This window comes from Diabrotica undecimpunctata, chromosome 7 (assembly GCF_040954645.1).
Source record: "Diabrotica undecimpunctata isolate CICGRU chromosome 7, icDiaUnde3, whole genome shotgun sequence".
Lineage (NCBI taxonomy): Eukaryota > Metazoa > Arthropoda > Insecta > Coleoptera > Chrysomelidae > Diabrotica > Diabrotica undecimpunctata.
The window spans coordinates 158,412,211-158,437,007 of record NC_092809.1 but is presented as its reverse complement, the minus strand read 5'-3'; the positions used below and the strand labels follow the sequence as shown (position 1 = coordinate 158,437,007).

The 24,797-nt window shown below is 33.6% G+C and overlaps 2 protein-coding genes across 3 annotated transcripts in view; one reads left to right on the top strand and one right to left on the bottom strand.

The window, feature by feature from the left end:
• The window catches only part of AcCoAS (acetyl coenzyme A synthase), a 99,343-nt gene extending 87,849 nt beyond the window's left edge, over positions 1-11,494 (top strand). The window contains exon 8 of the mRNA XM_072538612.1: positions 143-11,494. Within this exon, the coding sequence (XP_072394713.1) occupies positions 143-588 (446 nt within the window). The 3' untranslated portion in view covers positions 589-11,494. The remainder of the gene's footprint in view (positions 1-142) is intronic.
• Positions 11,495-18,395: 6,901 nt separating this feature from the next.
• Positions 18,396-24,797, bottom strand: part of LOC140446085 (monocarboxylate transporter 14-like) — a 38,796-nt gene continuing 32,394 nt past the window's right edge. For both annotated transcript variants that reach the window (XM_072538610.1, XM_072538611.1), the window contains exons 5-7: positions 21,888-22,045; positions 21,401-21,623; positions 18,396-18,801 (exon numbers count right to left, since the gene is read on the bottom strand). In XM_072538610.1, the coding sequence (XP_072394711.1) occupies positions 18,494-18,801; positions 21,401-21,623; positions 21,888-22,045 (689 nt within the window). In that variant the 3' untranslated portion in view covers positions 18,396-18,493. The remainder of the gene's footprint in view (positions 18,802-21,400; positions 21,624-21,887; positions 22,046-24,797) is intronic.

Below are 24,797 nucleotides of genomic sequence, written 5' to 3'. Positions count from 1 at the left end.
GAAAGAAGAAGAACAAATATTTAATTTATTAAAATTTATTATAGGAAAAGATTTTTTTTTAATATCTGTATTATTTATTATTAAATCAAAATTAAGTATTACACTTTAACATTTTTTGGTTAACATTTTGTTCTTTTTATAGGTGCCAGACGGGATTCAGATGGTTACTTATGGGTAACTGGTCGTGTAGACGATATGTTAAATGTTTCTGGTCATCTTATGTCTACTGCAGAGGTAGAATCTATTTTGACCGAACATCCATCAGTAGCAGAAGCAGCAGTAGTTGCAAAACCTCACGCTGTGAAAGGCGAGTGTTTGTACTGTTTTGTAACTCTTACAGAGCATGGAGTATTTAACGACAAACTGACTAAAGATCTAAAGCAGATAGTAAGGGTAAAGATAGGTCCATTTGCACAACCAGATATCATTCAGAACGCACCTGCTTTACCAAAAACTAGATCTGGAAAGATTATGAGAAGAATCCTAAGGAAAATAGCTGTAAACGACAAAGACGTTGGTGATATTAGTACTTTAGCTGATAGTTCTGTGGTAGAAGCCTTATTCGCTTCAAGACCGCAAGAAGCTTAATTTTATATTAAACATAGGTACCTACTTTGCATTGAATAAATAAGTGTATATAATCTAGTCCCATATAAAAGTTTGTAACCATTCTATCTTGGACTATTCTCATGTAAATAAACAAACTAACTACTAGGTATCGGCAAAACTAGGTTTTAAATGTATTTGTTAAAGTAATTTTAACCCTTTACCGCATGAGTTTTTGTTTTTTGTCAAAAATAAATTCTCAGATAAGAATTTTAATTCTATTTTTACGTAAAAATATTGAAAAAAATCTTTATTGACAAAAAAAAATTTTTGGTGCCAAATATGGAACATCATGCAACAATATAATATTAAAGTCAAACTATTTTGAGCTACAGTATATACTATACAGTATGAAACTGCAAATAACAGTTTCTTTCTTTATTAACAACGGTATTGTGCATTTACAGCCTGGAAATTTGCATTTTGACCTAGTGCTCTCATCACAATAGGGAAAATGATCAAGCCCATCTTTACGGATGTCTTCTTGGGGCATTTCTTTAGTGGGTCCCTTTTTTCGTTTGTTCTCGTACATTTACTGAATGCTACTGGTGTTAGAGCATCAGCTATTGCTAGTTTGGTATCCAAAAGGGGTAAATCAAATGAAAAAGTATTCGTAAATAATATTTCCTCGACCTGATTTTTATACAATAAAATCCTAACAAGGTATCAAGGAGATCTACACCTCCCATGTAGTTGTTGTAGATTAGGACACTGTTAGAACAGAGTATCATTTTATGTACACTTTCTTGTTTAAAAAATCTTCTATTTTCTCCCTTTGGTTCACTTCCAGCATATGTTGACATTGTAGTAACGATTTTATTATCAAACCAGGACACCACACTGACATCCACATTGTCAATATTGGCTATTTTCTCTACCATATGACCTCTGCCGCCCTTCTTCATTTCTTTCTCAGCTGGTATCACAACTCTAGGAACACGATTAAGTCTTACTGTTCCCAAAGGTAAAATGCCCTCTTTGGTCAGATATATCATTAGAGGTATGTTGGTGAACCAATTGTCAAAAAACAACTAATGTTGATGTTTTGGTATCGAATCTGCTAATTTGTTTGCAAAATCTGTAAATTTTGTATCATTTTTTGATCTTCTCAGATTTCCTTTCACCCAATTATGAGATTTCTTCCTTTTATATCGTAGTCTTTCAGACAAAGGGGTATCATCATCTGAGGAATCTGAGGATGTGACAGAAATGACAGTTTCCTTGACATTGCTTGGTAAATTTTCCCGCTCCTGATTGTCACTATCTTGGCACAATGTCATCTCATTTGTGCCGTCTTCATCGGAGAGATCTGATTTTTCACTATTAGTACTATTTGGAATTCTAACTGCATTCATTGTACCATAAAAGAGTTTCGGATCCATATCTACAAAACAATCAATGAGTCCATAACTTCATAGTGTGCCATATATAGCACAAACCCTTTTTGGGGTATTCGAGAGACTTTCAACCTTTTGAAAGTTTTAGTACTTACCTAAGCAGATATCTAATATCACAATATAATAAATTTCAATTTTTTTCTCGCCGTGAAAAACGTTTTTACTATGACAAATAACCTCTAACTTTGAGCACTGTTTTACGTGGTTCAGAATTTCAACAAGAATGAACTTGAAACTGCGCACGGCTGCCTATCTCGCCGTCAGAACTATGCCGCATATCTCGCGTACACTATTAGTACGTGTCAAGGTGGGTACACATATGCGAGCCGAACGGTATACGTACAGTACGCGTACAGATCCTTGAAAAATATTCTACATCGTACTAATCGCATACTTATCTCGATCCATGGAAAGCGACAAACCAACAACGAACACACATGTGCGAAATGATTCATTTTATTTATAATTTGGGTACTGATTTATGTTCCTGTTTTTGCTTGTTTAACAAAAATAAAATTATGTACAGTAATCATCGACGTATAAATAAAGATTTTATCTTTATTTATACGTCCATGACAATAATCAGTTTACTGTTTTCTCACGTCTCTCTAGGAAGGAACACGTCATTCACACAATGTCGATTTGATGACACAATAATAATGTTCGCTGCGTCTAGTAAGCGCCGTCCAAACTGAAAGCCGAGCTTCCTTTAAAGTCGTGAAATAAACCGCAACAATTTGGTTCGCGACGAGTCACGATGAAACAGTACGCAAGCGGTTTTTTCTGCCGTACACATTAACGAATATAGCGTTCACAAACGGTTCGCGAACCGTTCTGCTCGCAAATGTGTACCCGCCTTCAGATATGCAGCTACAACAAAAATTGATTTAAAACATTAAAAATTTTTTTTTGGTTTGTGCCATTTATGGCACATGATGCGGTAAAGGGTTAGGCATATTCATGGTAACTTAGTTTTGTCTTGAACTAACGGGGAAAATAAAAAAAAAGCAAGAGATAATAAAACTAACTCGACTGAATATAATAAAAATAATGTTGAAATTCTCTTAGTAGAACGGGTATTGAAATTCGTAATCAACATCAAGCAATTAGTCATTAAAAATTTATTGAATTAACTAAATAAATAGCAGATAGAGATGCAGTTTTACAGCTGAAAACTGTACATACAATTTTGAATTCAGAATGGACACATTTCACAAGAGACAAATATATTCATTCATTGTTGAATATCAAATTCTAGTTGCAAGATTCTTAATAAAAATAAGATGACGTCATTGATGAATAATAGTGCTTGGCACTTTTGTAGCGATAAGATTAGCAAAGTGAATTGAAATAATATTATAAAAATAATACCTCAATCAACCAAGGGAGCTTATCGTCTATGCTTCGCCTAGCTTAGTATCTCAAGTGTAAGTTTGTCTTGTCTTAAACTAGGAATTAAACCGTGAACCCTTAGCTGATAGCAAATAAAACAATTATTTAACCAGTCATATTTAATGAAAATGTAACGAAAAAACAATCAACCCTGCCAAGGCTTTACAATAAATAAATTTGGCGATACTTATGGCATCGATCGGTGATTATGTGGCCTCCCAATTAGATGCTTAGGTCTTCCTAAGCTGCAGTTGTTCCATATTTGTGTGGCCTCCCAATTAGGTGGTTAGGTCCTCTAATAAAGTCAATAAATTCTCCAATAATATCCCATAAAACCAATAAACTGGTAATACAGCCGATAAATTCTTGAATACGCACAATAAATTAAAAAGATAGGGCCTGCGTAGCGCAAGCGGTAGGATGCTTGCCTCGCATGCCGGTGGTCCGGAGTTCGAATCCTACCGCCGGCAAGAACAACTATACATTTTTAAAAATGTCTATAGGCCCCAGGTCGACTCAGCCTGAATAAAATGAGTACCTTGGGTAAAACCAGGGGTAATAATAGGCGGTTGAAGCGTAGCACTGGCCATGTTACCTTCCTTGTATACCGTAGGCCCTAGATATAGCAGACTACCCTGCTATACTCCCAAAGCCGCGAGCGGTATAAAACGGGAGACTATTATTAAATCCAAAAGATAATAAAATAATTATTTAAATATAAATTAATAAAGATGTGTCGTTTATAACCTTACACTTTGAAAGAGTTTTTATGTACCTAAACACTGCAACACAAAAATTATTTAATAGCATTTAATGTAGCTAAAAAATACGGTCGTAGCGTTGCCGAATAAGACAGAGAGAATAAAGAGTACCTACACTTTGACTGGTTACTCGAGGATAAATGTGGATGCTTTTAAGGATATCATTTTTGGTTTAACAGGGTTTTAAAACTCGACCTGTTACAGATAATTAATCCTCCTCCTCAGTGTTAAGCCTTTACAGTTTTTTCACGATTTCTTTCCATCCTTCTCTTTCCTAAGTTAGTTGTTCGGCTTTATGTAACCCTTGGTTAATCAATATTTTTGTTTGATCTACCCAACGGCTTGGAGATCTTTCCCTAGGTCTCTTTCCTTCAATTCTATCCTCGACTATCAGTTTTTCCATCGTACCTGTTCTTCTATGGGATATTAGCGTTACCATTTTGTCGTTGCTGCAATCTAACGGAGTTCCTTTTTTGAATATAGGGATGAAAGTGGATGTTGTCCAGTCGTTGGGCCACTCTCCGCTTTCCTAAATCTTTTTGCAGATCATATGCATAACATTTACTCCAACATCTCCAGTTTCTCTTAAAACTTCTGTGGTGATCTTGTTTGTGGCAGGAGATTTTCTATTTTTTAACTGTTTAATTGATTTTTTTACTTTTGACTTTAGAATGTTTGTTCTCTGCAATTCACTGCAGAGAATCTCTCTCTGCAGTGAACTAGTCGTGATTTGTATTCTGGGGATCATCTGCATATAGACTTTGACAATATTTTCTCCATACCTTCGCAAACCCTTTCTCGTCATTTATAATTTGTTGGTTTTGATCCATTATTGTTTGTGTGATTGTTTTAAATTCTCTGGATAGATATCGGACTTTGTTATATAGTTCATGGGATTTATACGGGTTTGCATGTCTCTCTAGTTCTTCGCATTCTTCATTTATATGTTTATTTTTATCCTCCCTACATACTCCTTTAATTTCTCTATTTAACCTTGCTAGTTTGTTTTTGTTGCTGTCGTTTTAATATATGAGAGATTTAATTCTCCTTCGCTCTTCGAGAAGTTGCAGCGTTGTCTGCCATCCAGTGTTTTCTCTTGATGATCTTTTTTTCGGTTCTGGTTCTTTCTAAACAGGTTTCTATGGCACTTCTGAAACCTTTCCTCAATTAATTAATACAAAATATATTAATATTGAAAATCGAAGATGGAGAAACGATTAGAGGGGCTCCGTTTAAAAAAAAAGCATCAAATGCAGTTTGTTACCATATTGTACACTCTCATTTACAGTCGTACTGTTAGGTAGTTATGTTATAGGTAGTTCACTTCTTACTAATATATGGAAAGTAGTGTTAGTTTTAAATTATATGAGAATATATATTTTGTTTTGCATTGCGTTCTTGTTACTTAATAACATTATATGGCCGAAATTGGCTAAAAGTATTGGCTTGTGGAACAAAATATCGTCCATTTACGAAAATAATTAGAATACATTAATAAACTTAATACTGATGATCTTATAATTATTATAATGAACCCATTTGGCAGAAAAATGTATAGAAATAAAATTTTAAAATACGATTAGTAACATAATTTAAAAAGTATTTTAAGAATGCGGCTTGATCTTCATAATTATATTACACAATTAAGCACAAACTGATTCAGCCAAAAATTATAAAATAAACATAATAAATTTAACAATAAATTTTCTTTATGGTTCTCTGTTTAGACATTTTTTGCTAGTTAAAAATAAGCTAATTTTCACAAATAATCTTTTATTATGATTTACATAGTCAGAAGAACTTAATGCCATACTTTACTGGCTTACTAGGCCAGTAAATGTTTATCAATTGTGTATCAGCAACAAGACGACTAGCCGTACTCAACACCCTAGTTCAAAAATGCGAACAAAACCCAGCACTACCGATAAATACAGACATCGCTGAGCTAGACCAAAGAGAGTTAAGACTGAAATCCAGACATCCACCTACTAGAACTGCTACAAGATTGACTGATTTCACTAATAAGGAGCATTGGATGGGCGAATGGATTTCAGATATCAGAAATGCTAATCTCATAGAAAACCCTACAATTAAACCAGACGTCTTTTCTCTTTCTCGTCTTGAATGGTGGTCTTAATAGAATACGAGTTGGTCATGGAGTTTTTAACAAGTCTTTGAACCACTGGGGTATAAATGCCAGTCCGGGATGTGACAAATGCAGCGATGTTGAACAAACAATTAACCACATCGTCTTCGAGTGCCCAGCCAAGTTCCCTGGCAGTCTTCAAGAAATCCACCAACTCACTCCCAAGGCAAGAGATTGGCTTCGAGGCTGTAACCTCTGACTTTCAATTGTTACATCAATTTTTGGTATTAATCTAGTTTTACACTGATTTCTAAAAATATTCCACACATAAGAATTTGGCGCCAACTTATCCTTTTCCAGCATCTGATTTCTCGTTGTTTTATCATCGAATTGTAAAAATCTTCTTATTCAAATCTATTTACAGACATGCAAGCTCTTTAAATAGGATTAGAACACGTATCCAAGAATATTTCTCTAATTGGTACGTCCCAACTCTTTTTAACACCAGCCATAAGAATTATTCCTAAAAATGAGTGTAATTTGTCTTTTTGGATGGGTTTTATTCTTGAGAGAACAAGCACGGAAAGCTTCGCGAGTTGTATCGATACTGATTTCATTAGTACTCTCAGTAGTAATATACTTTCTCCAAGCAGTAAATATTTCATCTTTGCGTCTTCTTCTTCTCGTAGCACTACAACCTGGGGTGGGTTTTGGCTGACTGCACAACTTGCTTCCATCTTGAACGGTCGTCCATAATAGTTGGGTCAGTGGGCAGTCCCATTGTTTTTAGATCTGACCATATATTGTCTCTCCATCGCATTCGTGGACGTCCTAAGGGTCTTCTTCCTGTGGGGGCTTCCTCCCATATTAATTTGGCAAGGCGGTTATTAGGGAGTCTATGGACATGGCCAGCCCATCTAAGACGTTGGGATTTAATCTCTTGGACTATATCGCTCGCTCTATACATCTGCTTGACCTCAGCATTTGTTCTCATTCAAAGATTCTTCTGAGGATTTTCCTCTCAAAACATCTAAGTTTTCTTTCAGTTTCTTTGGTCAGGGTGCACGTTTCACACCCATACATGAGTACCGGTCTAATCATCGTTTTATATATTCTAATCTTTGATGTTCGTGTTAGGCTTTTAGATTTAATAGTATTGTGGAGGCTGTACATATATCTGTTTGCTGCCTGAATTCTTCCTTTAATCTCTTCCGCGATATCGTTATCTGCAGTATCTTTGCGTCGTAGTCCAGGAATAAATCGTACCATGTTGTGTAAGGCATACGTTCCTGATTTTTTTACTGGATTTGTAAACCATTCTCCATCATTGGATGCAATCATCACTTCACCACTTGATGTGAAATGTAATGTTTTCTTTTTGTCGTCTGCCTTCTGTAGTTTACATAATATGGTAAATTTACCGATTATTCCTGAGTATGTTCTGGTACCACAATAATATCTGGCAAAATTATTGGAAAATGCCTGGCCGAATAGATAACAGGAAATATTTTTTCGAAATTTTATTGTCGAATGCTGAAGATAAGTTAGGTTGAAAGAGTTACAAACTTTGAAGTAATGCGAAGAATAGGAAAAGACGCAAAAATTTTGTCAACGATCAAACGAAGAAAACTCGAATATTTGGTTCACCTGATGAGAGAACATAAATACGCATTACTTCAAAATATAATGCAAGGAAAAATAGAAGGAAAACGGAATCCAGGCCGTAGAAGAATGTCATAGTTGCGTAATTTGAGAGAGTGGTTTGGCTGTACCACTAATTAACTCTTTAGGTCGGCTGTAAACAAGTTCATGATGCCTTGATGATTTCCAATCTTCGATAGGAGTGGCACATGAAGAAGAAGACGATGGGAAAGACGAAGATGCAATAAATTGCAAATGAACCCAAAATATTGTTTATGCACACAATTAACTCGAGTGGGTCCAACGTCCCTTGACATGACATTTACCTATTAGCAACAATTTTATTTTGTGTGTAAATGTATAATGAAGGAATATTCAGTATAGTGACACTAAAACAATTTTGGTAAAATTGTAGTTACTAATTATAATTTTAGGCTGAACTTTACTTGATTTATATATTTTTTGTTATAAATAATTATTATTGTACTAAGTTGGCTCTGTACTGTTGAACTCAATATACAAACAAAAAATTATCTTATTGTAAATGTTGGTAATACAGAACTCAACAAAATCGTTCAATCCCTTATAGGTAATGGCATCTTAACTTTACTATAAGAGATGATTTGTACCTTCTATCTGATAAGAACTCAATTTTCGTCATTTATCACCAAAAAAATGTCGCCTGAAAGTTTTCAAAAACACAAATATTAGAGTTTAGCATAGAATTTTTCCGATAGATATTTATGTGCTCAAAATAACTGTATTTTCTTTAAATTAATAATTTTTTGGTAAATTCGAAATACGATAACCATTCTGTACGTGTATTTTTGTTAAAACCAAATAATGAGTTGGTCTCTGTATAGGCACGCTATTTACGTCTTATCTTATATTTTTAATAATATTTTATTTTATTTCAAGGTTTCTAAACCTTGTTAATATTTATTTTAAGTTGATGTCTTTATTCGTTTATTTATTTGTTTAATTGTCTTTAAATCGCTGATCCTAAAATTTACTTAATATAAATATTTTGTTTTTTTTAATATCCCGACAATTATCATTGTTCTCATTAGTTTTCTCTACCTATTTTGCTTCTACTACTGTCATTGTGTCTATTTTTAGACGTAAATTATCATATTATATGTCAACGATATTATGAAATGTGTCCTAAGCAGTGGTGTCATGGTGCCGGAATGCGCCGGTACGCCGTTCCGGAACTGGTTAAGAAAAGAAAAATAAAATAAATAAGAGAATTTAGGTTTTGTAAATAAAACACCGATTATACAAAACGCTCTCTATATTTCAATACTTTTAATGGTAAAAGGTAATGGTAAAAAGTAAGTAATTTTCGACTATAAAATCCTCTAGTCATAAGGCAGCCAAAAAAATTGTTGAAGTTAGCAAATCTCACACTATTGAAAAAGTCACGGATGCCATGAATGTTTTGCACCTCGAAAACATAAAAGTTGTTTTCAGAACTGCTTACTATCTAGCCAAAAGCAATAGGCGTTACTCAGACTTCTTTGACCTATTAGAATTGCAAAGAATGAACATTGTTGATATTGGAATCGGGCTACACTTATAAATACTGCTGCAGAAATGATTGATTACATTTTAAGTGAAATGAAAACAAAAATTATTAAGTCAATTTTAAACATTTCGGGTAAAATATCAGTTATTGTAGACGAGTCAACAGCTGTAGGCTCAAAATCGAATCTAATAGTGTATTATTTAAAATGTGAGTTCAATAAAGAGCAGGATCCTCATTTTTTGTTCTTAGTTTGCTAAGCGAATTTCATGATGACTACTTAAAACCAAATTTTTATGCGTCATGTTGGGTAAAAAATCAGGTGTAGCTGAAAGATTGCTTGAGATGTACTCAGATATTATTGTTTGGCATTGCATGAATTATATACTAGAGCTAGCCTTAAGTGATGCAGTTGATGAAGATGGGGCCATAAATCATTTTCAAATATTTATGGATAAAATATACTCCATTTACAGTAAGTCACCGAAAAACTAGCGTGTACTCTCCGAGTGTGCCTCAAAGCTTAAACAACAACTCCAAAAAATTGGAAAAGTTTGGAAAAAGAGACTCAATGGGTTGCAAGTTCTTATCGTACAGTTTCGGCTGTGTGGTATGGTTACTCTGCCATTTACAACCACTTTAAAAAGGTGAAGACAGACAAGAACAGAAGTTCTACTAAACGATCTATGTACTGTGGCGTATCAAGGCAATTTTCGTCATTACAGTTTCTGTTAAATTTATCCATTATTTATGACATTTCGGAGGAACTTTCGATGCTTTCAAAGGCTTTGCAAAACTTAGAAACTACTGTTGTTTATGCTGATAAATTGATCATAACAAGTATTGGATTTTTTGAAACTCTGAAAGAAAAGCCTGGAATCAAGAGCCTTGAGGCTTACATTGCTGAGAAGGATGGTAATTTTTTTAATGTCCCCATTACAAATAATCCAAAAATTGCGACCATCAACCACAAACAACTGATAATAAATGTAATAAACAATTTAACTAGAAGAATGTTTACTACTAAATCCATCAAGCGCCTCTTCAAACTATAAGCAACAATATGATTCTCTTCTATTTGATTTAAAAGTACTGGAAACTGATCAGTACCCAACTTACAAATCGGTACGATATGGGGAAGAAGAAATTCAAAATCTCTGCAAAATAGTAATATTTTACTTGTAAAAAAGTTGAGGAAACTGCGTTCCGGCATTGGTAATTTTGCCATGACATGACTGATCTTAAGCAGCAATTTTTAGAAACGCTATTATTAGTATTATTACAAATTGTTAGAAACGTGTTTTAATTCATTTCACTTCTGCGACTTTCCCCGAAATTGGTATTTAGGTTCTATGTTTACTCTAATAGTTTTTATTTAATCCCTTAGCTTACTATATTGTGTGTCGGAGTCAATATTTGCATCCAGAACTCCTACCCCATTTAGAATGTTCAATTCATTCAAGAATTGTTATGCATAAATAATTTAGAAAATCTACAGAATGTACTACCAACATTTAAATATTTATTTGATTTCTTTCTTCATATTCTGTAAATTAAAGTTTTAAATCCAACAGTACAAAGTTTTAGTTTGTAATGCATTTACTTTTTACTTTACGAAATGTTCAACATTTAGACAAGACTAAATATTTCATTATATTAAATTATTAAACACGAACGCCGTAGGATACATTTCATACAACATATATGACGAAAACATTAATGTTTATTTGCGATAATTGATATTTTATATATTTATATTTATTATTAAATGATTTTATGGTATACAAATAACATTAGGAATAATATTACACTAAAATAGTATTAATTTTAATAAAATAGGGTGTATGACTGTGTGGTGAATATTTTTGTACAGAAAAGAAAAAGAAAGAATTATTTTTTTAATATTTACTTGAAGCTAATTCGCCAATATGCTGTAGAAAACTTTGTTAAATTTGTTTGTTAATTAATATTATTGATTGTAAATAGAATTAGTTGTATGTTAATCTAAGCATCCATTTATGTGAAAAAGCCTTCATTAAACATATCATTCCATAACTAGAGCATAATAAAAAGTATAATGTTGGTGTTCTTGTACTTATTTGTTATGCCGCTTTATACAAACAAAAATATATGTGCGGATCCTTAGTCTAATCTCACACATATAAACTGGGTTGAAATATTTTTTCTTCGTTTGGGAAAATTACTACCAAATTATTAAGCACCAGAGGTAAAAATGCAAGATAATAAATCTTTATTATGACTTATTGAAACAAGCGATTTACTAATATAGTCGGTTCGCTATATTTACGCGGGTTTCGGATTAAAAATTTTATTGTAAGTACCCAGTTTTAATTATCTGCTCTTTGGGGAAATATCAACTGGTCAAATGAAATGAAAAATAATCCATAAATTTTTTTAATTAAATAATAATGGGAAAATCTTTTATATAATTGACAGTATAATAAGGAGAATTACTTCATTAATGGAGTCTAATTTGGCTAATATAACCCTATTAATAATTTTATATTACACTTCACACAGAAAATATGGTCTATGTATATTTGTTCCATGGAGAGAATTTCTAATGAAAAATAAAAAAATTTAACTTGCCAACAAAATCATCAAAAATATCATAATCGTCATCATCATCACTGTCATCACCATTACTTGTTATTATGATTGGACTTATTTCGTTTATTTTATTTTCACGAGTCCACCAATCTTCTATTCTTGAGTTTCTCGCACTTGAATATACAGTTGCACCACACTTCTGGAGTTATAATTGAAAGTGCCTTTCGCCAAGTTTCCCGAACTGCATCGTCGCTATAACCGTTAGGCCCAATATGGTTGTCATAATATTGTTTTGCTATTCCCCATATATATTCGGTGGGATTAAACTGGCAATGATACGGTGGCAGACGTAAAACTTGATGACCGTAACTTTCAATAATCTGATCCACAACAAAGTTTGGTTTTGCGTGGATATTTGCCAAGCGTAATAATTCTGATTTTAAAATATGTTGTGTAAATGGTATATGTTCCTTTGTCAACCATTCTTTGATTTTATTGACAGTCCAAGAATTCGTTGGACTTTTGTTTAATACTTCAGAATGGTAAGGTGCATTGTCTAAAATAATTACGCTGGGCTCACTTAAACCTGGGAGAAGTTTTTCATGTAACCATTTTACAAACATTTCTGTGTTCATACTATCGTGATAGTCACTTGATTTTGATTTAGATGAAAATATTAAATCAGCACCTTCTATAAAGCCCGATTTCCCTCCTGCATGTAAAATTATGTGTCGCTTCCCTTCTCCATCAGTATGTTTGATAGACTTTACGTTATCATCTTGCCACATTCTCTTGGATGCACCCCTAGAAAATATCCATGTTTCGTCTAAATATATAAAATTTGCCCTTTCTTCTTTTAATTTAGAATATTTTCTTAGAAAGTTAATTCTTTTATGCACAACAGAACTTCTTTCACAAAGGGCTTTTCTGTTATCCTCCTTTTGAAATTTGAAACCCAAATTAGGTATCACTTGCCATAGACTTGTTCTGCTAATTTCGTCAAATTTTCTATCTTTTAATTCCGAGAGAATTGTATTTAAGGTCACATGTTCCTTGTTGGCTCGCATTCGATAAATGGTATCACGAATTTCAAATTTTTTTTCATCTGGAATATCTTTCATTTTCAATGATAGGCGAGTTTTTCGGTGATCTTCTTTCGGCCGTTCATTTTTGCGATTTTGTAATACTCCTCTTAGTTTGGTTTCACTAATTCCTAGAGCATCACATACGCGTTGTTGAACAGACATTACCGATTTTAAAGGACCGCCATTTTCTTTTTCATCCGTAAAATACTTATGTACACTACAAATTAGACTATCTACATCTAACACACGTCTAGGCATTTTTAAATATTTCCACCAAACATACAATGTCAACACTGGCAAAGAATCAATTCAACTGCAATATTGTAACAAATTTATACCTACCCTAATGTTATTTTAATGTATTTTAAAATATGACCATTAATGCAGTTTTTACCTAATTTTCTGGGAAGTCGTTTACTGCAACTGGTTATCAATGAGTCATTAGCATAATTTTGTTAATCCGAAACCCGCGTAAATATAGCGAACCGACTATAGACTATGCTAGAATTTATCTCACTTAAATGTGCTAAAAAAATAAAAAAGAAGGATAAATTATCTTTCATCATCATTATCATCATCAACCTGTATGCGTCCACTGCTGAACATAGCGGCAGCCATACAGCTAACCACAGTAACTCCAATTGCACAAGTTTTGAGATAAATCACATTTTACAAAAAAATGCAGCCCTTTCATATTAGTGTAGTTGAAGTCCCAATTTTAAGCAATGGCATTATGCAATATGTACTGCATGATTTACTATTCGGTTTTATTTAATATAATGAATATTTGTAGAAAGACACCTTCTACTTTATTTTAGGGATTCGGGAAGGGTTTTCCAAAAGATTTGCCTATTTGCTGGCATCAATGGGACTAAATTCTTAAGTATTTTATGTTTTTTTTAGCTGTTGCTATATTACGAACTGGTAACAACTGTGGGACGTGATCAAGGTGATACTTTTTTTGCAAGAGATCCAATTTCGTAAATTCGTCATCAAAATCTAATTTGAGTTTCAGGTTTCGACTTCCTTTCGTAAAGCAAACTTCCACGACGTATTTTAACTGAAAGTCTTTCATTGTCTCGTTGCCAGAACCTTTAGTGAATATTTTTTTCTTATTTTCCCAGCCGTCAAATTCCGTCAACTGAATCACATTCAAGTTTGCTAAGTCACATAATTCCTGAAAGTCCTAGACATTTCTGGTTTAGAATTTTTTCTCTATGTTTCTATGTACTCCATCGGCACTCATATGAGTGTGGCCTTTTGACAGGTGATATGATTATTACTTTAGAAGGATCTTCGTTTCGATTGACGATGTTAATTAATGTTGTGTAGAGAACCCAGTTCTTATTTTGTACTGTGCAGTTGTCTGCCCAAAATACCAATTTAGAAACATCACGTTCCTGGAAAATTATTTTCAATATCGACTCGTTTATTGCTTCTGCCTTTCTACCTCCAATTGCCTAGTGCCAGAGAACGCAGTAACTTTTATAATGACTAGCATTACCCAAAGAAGCAAACGTTTCATTAAATAGCACAAGGCTGCTTAAAAAAAACTGGATTTTATTCGCGACATGATAGGAAGCAATATAATTTTTTGGAGATCCATAGAATAAATACGTTTGGCAGAATTACTCACGAGTGTTTTTGCTTCCTCAGAATCTGCCTTGTACTTACTATTGGCCTTCTCTGCTTTGGATCGATGTATAATTAATTTCTCTAGAGTCCTGTCATCTTTGCGACCAGTACTATGGTTGTCATTAGAGTTGTTATATACTTGGCAACACAGGTAGGCAACACCGCTCACGGACACAAGGGAATGAAGTTAGTCAGTTATTGGGCAATAAAGGTTAATGATATAAAACCACGTTGTATTATTAATTATTACCTTATTTAAGTAAGAAATACCAAATACACAACAATTGGCGACGAGGATGGGATACATATGATGGTAATAACAACTACTACAGAGATTATTACGACTACTACCATTGCTACTTCAACTTCAAGTACAGTTATTTACATTATTATTATACTACATCCCCAATTATGTCTACACAAGTATCTACATTTCAATTTTCCGTTGAATCTTTCAACCAGTCTGCCACCAAATGGTCCAGGTGGGTAAAGAGGCTGGAAGGTGCTTACAAGGTACTTAAAATTCCAGACGAAATGAGATTACCTTATCTACTACACTACATGGGTTCTGAGGCCTACGACACTCTATGCGACAAGTTAGCCCCAGAAGTCCCGGAAGACAAGTCATACGACGACATTGTCAATTTAATGGATAATTTTTACAACCCTGCACCCCTGGAAATTGCAGAAATCTTCAGATTCCAATCAAAAAGGCAAGCCGAAGGAGAAACAATACAAGAATACCTTCATTCACTACAAAAGTTGTCAATTAACTGCAATTTCTCTACATATCTTAAAAGTGCTATAAGAAACCAATTTGTTTTTGGCCTACGATCGAAAAGAATACAAGCTAGACTTCTAGAATCAAAAGGACTGGACCTAGATAGAGCCGTTGAGATTGCCACAAGCATGGAGGCATCAGAAAAGGACAGTAACCAATTTTTTCATAATCAAAATTATAATAATTCTAGTGTCAATATATTAAATACAAAAGCAAGGAGTGCAAATAATAATAGGATGCAATTTCAGAATAACTCTGCTGCAAATTCTTCAAACACAAATAGTAATGTATGTTATAGATGTGGAGATCCTTCACATTTAGCAAATTCTTGTTCAAAAAAACATTTAACTTGTAATTTTTGTAAAAAAGTTGGACACATTCAAAAAGTTTGTTTAAAATCAAAAAATGTTAGGTCTAACCAAGTAACTTCAGTTTGCTCAGTTCAAGAAATTTTTAAGATTAGTACTGTAAATTCAGAAGACAAATTTTTTATAAACTTAAGAGTAAACAACAATATTTTAAAATATGAAATTGATTCAGGTGCTGCTGTTACCATTGTAAACAAAAATGATGCTACTTTACAAAAGTTACTATTAGGTTTACAAACTGGTGAGGTTGTTAAAAAACAATTCAGATTTAACGTAGATCAATCAGAGTTTTCACTACAGTCTAAAGTCATAATGAGAGGACAACGAGTTTTATTACCTATGAAATTAAGAAATAAAATTCTGCAGGAATTACACACTGCGCATTTTGGTATGGTGAGAATGAAGTCTTTAGCCCGGAGTTACTGCTGGTGGCCTTTCATAGACAAGGATATTGAATCTTTATGTAAAAATAGTTTTCATTGCAACAAGCACAAAAACAATCCTGTTAAGGACAATTCCCACATCTGGGAAACACCTAAATTTTGCTTTGAAAGAGTACATGCTGATTATGCTGGACCTTTTAACGGAGGCTATTACTTCATTTTAGTCGATTCTTTTAGTAAGTGGCCTGAAATACATTTCACGAAAGACACTACTACAAAAACTACAATCGAAATTTGTAGAAAAATCTTCACTACTTTCGGAATACCCACAGTATTTGTTACTGATAATGGTAGACAATTTGATTCTCATGAATTTAGAGAATTTATGAAGAATAATGGTATCACACATAAATTTACTGCACCCTATCACCCAGCCACGAATGGCCAGGGGGAGAGATATGTCCAAACACTAAAAAATTGTCTGCGAGCCATGCACAGTGAAGAGAAAGACAGAGAACTTGAATTGTGCAAGTTACTAATGCAGTATCGTAGAACACCTCACACAGTAACTGGCAAAAGCCCGTCTGAACGTATGCTAGGAAGGCAGATTAGAAATAGATTAGATTTACTTAAACCTTTTACTCATGACAAAAATGCTTACACAGACCAGAGTCTTAGAAATGTTGCTATAGATACCAGAGTCTCAGTGCGAGATTACTTTAATGCCAAATGGCAATTTGGCAAGGTTATACTAAGGTTAGGATTATTACAAATTAGAGTAATTGGGCAGGATACACCTATAGAATATAACCCAACTTGTTTCATTCCTGATACAGGTTCACATAGTATAGTTCCAAGGGAGGTATCTGTCCCTGAACTCAATTCCGTTTCACCACCTACAAATGTACAAGAACTTCTAAATGATACAATAGAGCCAACAGTACCTAAGGCTCACACTGAAGCTGAACCAGTGTTAAGACGTTCAAGTAGAGTATGTAAACCTGTTCAGAGGATGAATTTGTAAGTACATCTTTATTTCAATCTGTATTTATGAATTTTGGTCAAGAGAGGAGGTGTTATATACTTGGCAACACAGGTAGGCAACACCGCTCACGGACACAAGGGAATGAAGTTAGTCAGTTATTGGGCAATAAAGGTTAATGATATAAAACCACGTTGTATTGTTAATTATTACCTTATTTAAGTAAGAAATACCAAATACACAACAAGAGTTATTTTTCTATAGTGTACATTCTTCACAAGCGTTAGACTTTGGTGGGTGCAATGAAATATTTGTTTCATCGTTAATTCCCTAGACGGATATATTACATTGGGAGCATTATGTCTTCGGTAATGACTTACTTAGTAATGACTTTTTAGATTGTTTTTATTTTCTTTTTGTTTATCACTCATATGAATGAGGTCGACTTGAGAGAACCTGAGTTGCTCGGGCCTGCTTCATTTATAGTTTTTTCGCTGGATAACGTTAGTATGGGTATGGCTAAATTTTTATTATATTTATCTGTTATTAAAGAAATTAAATCTTGTTGCCTTGTTGCGTAATAGTTTACTTACTGATGCAAGTTCACTTTTCACTTTACTTAGTTCCTTGTTTGTCTTTATACACTGATCACATACAATAACGTCTAGGTTATGTTCAACATTGAATCTTTAAATATCTTGTTGCACTGTTTGTGTTAATCTATTAACGTACTTTGATAACTGAAGATTAGAATCGGACAGTGGTAACTTAAAATTCACTATTAGATCAATGAGTTCCTGCATTTTTAGCTTATTCAGTTCCGCTGTTAAAGCTGCGACTTGACTAGGGTTCCTTACAAAACATAATACTGCCAAAAAGTCAACGTTTGGGCTGGTATCTTAGGTGACAACGTAATTTTCCTTGTATTCACTTGTTTCGTCGTAAATACCCAGATCTTCTGAGAAATAACATAATTCTAGCAGTTCCAGCATAACCTATTAATATGGATGATATTTGGTTGCAGCAAGACGGCTATACAGATCATAATGCACGGGAGGTGTTAGATTTTTTAAACTTTAAGATTCCAGATAGAGTTATTAGTACAAAAGGTATCATAAAAATGCCATCTCGCTCTCCCGATCTTGCATCTTTGAAATTTTTTTTTGGGGTTAGATATAGAAGTACAATTAAAAAATGTTTTATTAAAAGTTATACTTCATTATTTTTTACACTCTTTGCAGACAAATATAAATACTGTAATAAAAGCAGTCTAATACAATTTACACTATATTCTGATCTTTTTCTTCGGTGACATTCATTGGAGCTAATACTTCACCGTCTTTTTCTTCAACCTTTTTATTAAAACATGGAGCACTCATACTAATAACTGATGCAATCCCAAATCCCGCTGCACACACAAAGAAAGGTATAGTGTAAGACTTTGTCAAATCATATATTGTACCAGCTAATGGGGTTCCAAACACTGTGGCTGCTCCTCTAAAAAGGATGATTAGGCCAAAAGCGTTTGTCAGTTTATCCAATCCCAAAAATTCCACTAGGATGATAGAAGTTAACGAGATGAAACCAGCTAAAATACAGAAAAAGATTATTAAATAGTGCATGCAACAAAAATTAGTTATCCTATTTACTCTAAGCATAGTTTAATACCAATAAAGTAGAACATTTTTTAGTTGGGGAATTTAAAAACATTATGAGTTGAATAAGTTTATTCTACACTTTCTTATTATAAAGGTTTGTTTACAATAATCAAAGACTTGCCAGAGGAATTGTAAAATTTCGTGTGCAACCGTAGAAAAAAAAATGAAAATAAATAAAAGAACACTTATTTAAAACGAAATTAATAACTATCCTATCTCCAGTTTTAAACGAAGTTATTAGTAACGACTTTTAATGAGTCTCCAAAACCAAGTAAAACATGTTTTAAAAATATCCAGAATGGAAAACAACCAAAATACTCTGATACGCAGACGATGCAATATTGATAACCCAAGATAAAAATAGTCTGCAAAGACTCGTCCACAGATTAAACATAAGAGCAAAAGAATTTAATATGACAATCTCATCTCAGAAAACTAAAACAATAGTAGTTAGCAAAGAACCAACCAGATATAAAATAGAAATTGATGGCATCAGTATTGAACAAGTAATGGAAATAAAATATCTAGGAATTACACTGTCTAGCTATGGAGACCTGGACAAAGCAACCTGGTAACCTTCCACAGAGGTATTAATCTGCCAATGAACAAGCAGAATTGCTTATAAAGAGGAAGAAGAAGAAGAAGAAGAAGAAAAATATCAGCTTTACTGTAAAACTTTTCAAAATAAACACCAAATGATCGAATATATCAGAGATCGATTGTAAAAACCCAAGAAAGGATTCTGGTTTTATTGGTAAATATACTGGGATTATTAGAATACCTCAATGCAATTTGTCTAAAAGGAATACTGATAAGTTGACTGATTTAAAATTACTATCAGATGAAGTGTCAGCTCCGGTAGAGAGGGGTTGTCCGCAGGAGGGAGTCTTATCTTCTCTCTTGACAATATGGTAAAAAATCTGTTGATAGCTAGACTTAGCAAATACACACATGCGCATGACTGCATTTGCTTCTACAATTGAAAACATCAAAAATTCCTTTAAGTCACACAACACTTTAGGTTCCTTTTTAATCAACACCAAAGATAGGTAGATGAAAATGGTTGAAGATTCTAATACTTAAAGAGCAACATGTTTCTTTGCTCGACTTAACCAATTGGTTCTTGTTAGTTAAAACGACACAGACCAACTGTCGTTTTAACTGACAAGAACCACCCGTTTAAGTCGAGCAAAGAAACATGTTGCTCTTTAAGTATTAAAATCTTCAACCATTTTCATCGACCTAGGGCAGCATTATAATTTAAATTTAAATATTTAAAACCATATTATGATGTCTCCGCTACAATTTTAGTGTTAGCTTTAAGTACCAAAAGAAGGCACTGAGGATGATCTGAGCTAGATCGAAAACGTTATGCATCTATAAATTTTGGACGACAATTTTAACAAATTTCAAATTAAATGTTTTTATACCAATACAAATTTTAAAGTTTTTTACTTCTGTATAAGTTTTTATAGTTTTTAAAGTCGGTTTAAAAATAAACTATTGAAAAACAATAATGATGACCAATCTCGTCCCCAATTAGCTAATATAAATCGAAAAGTCGCCCATAGAACTTGTGGAAAAATATGTGTATTTGGGTCACGAAATAAGGTTAACGCGAGATAACCAAATATGCGAGCTACTCAGAAGAATAAGTCTGGGTTGGGCTGCATTCGGAAAAATGAGAGACGTATTTAAAACAAATATACCGATCCATTTAAAAAGAAAAGCTTTTAACCAGTGCGTTCTACCAGTCCTCACATACGGAGCAGAAACCTTAACTCTCACAAAAACATCAGCCGAAAAATTGAGAAGGACACAACGAAAGATAAAGAGATCAATGCTTGGAATAAGCTTAGGCAATAGATTAAGAAACGAGGAAGTTCGTAGACGAACCGGAGTGGAAGACATTATTGAACATATTACAAGGCAAAATGGAGATGGGCAGGACATGTTGCAAGAATGAAAGACGACAGTTGGACAAAAAAATTGCTTGAGTGGAGACCACGGGCTGACAAACGAAGCCGAGGAAGACCCCCAACGCGATGGACCGACGACCTCAAAAGAATCGTGACCAATTGGATAGCAGAGCCGCCGAACAGAAGCAGATGGAAAAGTCTAGAGGAGGCCTATGTTCAACAATGGACAACTCAGGGCTGATTGATGATGATGATGATAAGTTTTTATAAAAATGAAGTTTAAATTTAATCTAAGCGTTAAATGTTCTTGTAGGCATAATTTTTTATCAATACAGTATATTTATAAACTACAGATACATGGAAGACTGCCAATTAAAAATTAAGATCTATAAAGTAAAAGCTAAAAATTGTGATCTGGGTCAAAATAGACCCTGGTCAGTCCGATGAAGGTTAAAAAAGCGTGGAGAAATATTGTTTTTTTATTAAAATTTTTGACATTAGGTACTTTAAACAATATTTAATTAGTCAAATTTAGTTTTAATGATTGTACGTTCTGCTTTATTAGTTTGTTTATAACGCGTATATTTAGAATAAAACGTAGTTTACTTACCGATGCCTATTCCGAATAATACGGCCAAAATTGCCAAAGCAGCGAAGCTAGAAAATAACGGCATTGCTGCTGTCGAAACGGCTGCTAGCATGAGGCAACAGTTATTGACTAGAAAGTTATTTACACTTGGAAAATCTGCTAGGTAACCAACAGCTAAACGACTAACAATATTAGTTATTCCAATTATGGAAATTAACATGGCTCCCTGAGATTCTTCGATTCCCTAAAATATTAAATTATTTTCAGGGTGACAAAATAAGTTAAATAAGTGGACATGCAAGAAAGTGTAAAACTTCTTGTGTAATTAGTATATTAAATTAATAATAATTAAAAGTAAGTATTTTCAGTCTAATTTAATGCAAAGGGGCAGAATTTTGACTGTTAATAAAACCATTTGGTACTATTTCTTACTTAACCCTTAAACACACGGTAGTATTTGTTTTAGAAAAAAGTTATTAAAGTTTAGTAGGTACCAAATATAGCTTACCTTAGACTTGGCTAGTTCTACTAAGTATACAAATGGTATATAAAACGATATCATAGCGAATACCGAAGCAAAAGCCAATACCAAGAAAACTGGATTTTTAATTAGACTCATATCCACCAAATCTCCGAAAAACTCCGAAAGATTACAGCAACTCTTTTCTATAACAAAAAAAAAGGTAAGTAAAATATTTTAACCAAGTAAAAACATGCATGTTGATTTGCAATCTAAATATAATTTATATTTGATTTTTTATTATATACGTTTGCAAGGTAACTGATTGTAAACATCTCGTCTCTTTCGTGGAGAAATAGCGTAAACTAAAATTAAAACTTAGCTATCATAACATGGCGGCGTGGTACATGCAAAAGGTCGAATGTCAATAAAATATATCTTTTCTTTTTTGCCATGTAAGTATCCAAAACACGCTTCTCCAACGTTTGCAACTTCCTATGTCTATCGACCAATCAGAAGCGAGCGTTTGAATTAGTTGCAATAAGACCAATGTCAGAAGTATCTGTTATAGTTAATGCAAAGTGTCGTATGTCATTGTATTCCCGTGGCGTGGGACGTATTTTGTATTGTTTTTATTCAAGCATCATTATTGTGTCGTGTACCCAGTTGTGTAAGTATTTAACTCTTTTTTAATATAATTTAAGCTCACAAATAATAATAATACTTTGTATTTGTAATGATAACTGTTAAAGTTACTTCAAACAAAATACTAGCCTCTCTTTTTCTATGTTTTTCAAGTTCAAACTTTAATAATCATAGCTTTATAATGTTTTACAATAAGATAAAAGTTTAAATCACTTATATTAATAATTAATTAACTTTTTTTGTATAAAATAATTAAAAGTTTTGTATATTTTTGTTGACAAAAGAGATTTTGCAAGAATCATAGTTCGATAATATAATATTGACATATGAGCTATTGCATTAGACAAATTAATAACTCGTTATTTGCTGCAGGAGTAACAGAAAAAGACCTTTCCTAATACGGCTGGAGCTAGAAGCCGCATCTTGGTGAAGCTGGCTCTTAGTTCTAGCTGAATATCAAGCCAGTTCTGTTAGTCAGCTCAGCTCAAGTCAAGGGGACTCTTCGGAATAAGGCGTTGAAGTGACAGTTGCTCAGGTACTATTAACGAATCAAAACCCGTCGTAGAACAGCATGATATTAGAGGCCAAGAACTGCTTGCACATTAATCCGAATCAACCGCTTTGATTGGGGCGATTACACCCTCCATTGAGTGTCATGATGTAATGAAGTACACAACACAGATTCATCCTGTAGAAAAGCTCGATAAAGTCATGCGGAGCAATCAGATACATATTTAAGTTCAGGATCACATGAATTTTATGCCCCATCCCAAAGTGAAACTGACACAGATATAACAGCAGATGATGTCACTAATATACACTTGGTCGCTAATATAACAACACGACAACAGCCGCAATCAATGTCGGATACAGACCAAAATATTATTACAGATCAAGAAAAACAAAAACCAAGAAAGCGTAAAAGTCAAGTTAACCGAAATGAGTGGAAGAGATTAAAAATGTCAAGTTAAGGTTAGAGGGGAAGTCTTATGTTAGATTTGAAAAACAACAAAATGGAAAATATAAGCAAACTAAAATTAAGGAATCTAGATGCCTAGGGTCAAGATGTAATGGGCATCCTCATCCGAAAAAAGGTAAAGGAGGTCTAAGTCAAGATTTCAAATGTAATACGATTAGTGAGGATGATCGAAAGTCAACACATTCGTACTTTTGGAATTTGTCATCTTGGGAGGCTAAAAAAGTTTACGTCACTGGGTCTGTATTGCAGGCACGTCCAAAATACAGAAGAAAAACTACTAATACTTCAAGGAAAAACACTGGATTTTCTTTTAACTTGACTGTAAAAGAAAATTAAGATGATGTGAAGAAAAGTGTTTGCCATCAACATATTAAGCGTTGGTGAAAAGACTGTGCGCTCTTGGATTTTATCAAATCAACCCATTACAAGCCAGGAAAACGAAGAACATAAAGAAGAAGAACAAAAAAATCAGGCACTATGACAAAGATCAAATAGAGTGAACAATAATGTAGAAGAATTTCTGAATTTACTGCCTAAAGTAGAAAGCCATTATTGTCGAGCGTCTTCCACTAAACTTCACGTTGAGCCCTAGAGGTCTAGTCTGCGAGAGATGTACCGCTTTTATAAAGAGGATTGTCAAAAAAAAAAACAAAACTGCATCGTCCTGGAAAACCCTTTATATTATTTTAAAAACCATGAATATGGATCTTTATACTCCAAAAAAGGATCAATGTAATACATGCACACAGTATACGAAAGGAACGTGCGATGAAGAAACATTCCAGAAACATCAGTAAAAGAAGCAATTAGCAAGAGAAGAGAAAACAACAGACAAAGAACAATCCAGCAATAATGCTAACACTGAAACCTATACTGTAGATTTACAGGCTGTTCATTTAGCTCCAAGACTAAATGCAAGTGCAAATTACTACAAGACTAAGTTAAAAGCCCACAATGAGACTTTCCTTAACTTAAGTACTAAAGATGCCGTCTGCTACGTTTGGCACGAAGCTGTGGCAGGGATCGAAATTGATGTATTTGCATCAATTTACACAGACTTTTTAACAAAAGTGATAGAAAAACGACATCCAGAAAAAATTACGATTTGGAGTGATGGATGTGGTTACCAGAACCGAAATACCAAGCTTTTTAATGTATTCTTGAATTAAGCATTAAAACAAAAGTAATTATTGAACAAAAATACTTGGAAGTTGGACACACCTTCATGGAAGTAGACTCTATTCATTCTTCATCTTCATCACTGGCTCGACAACCCTTTTTGGTTCTTGGCCTGTTCCAGGATTCTTCTCCATTCTGATCTGTTTCGTGCTTTT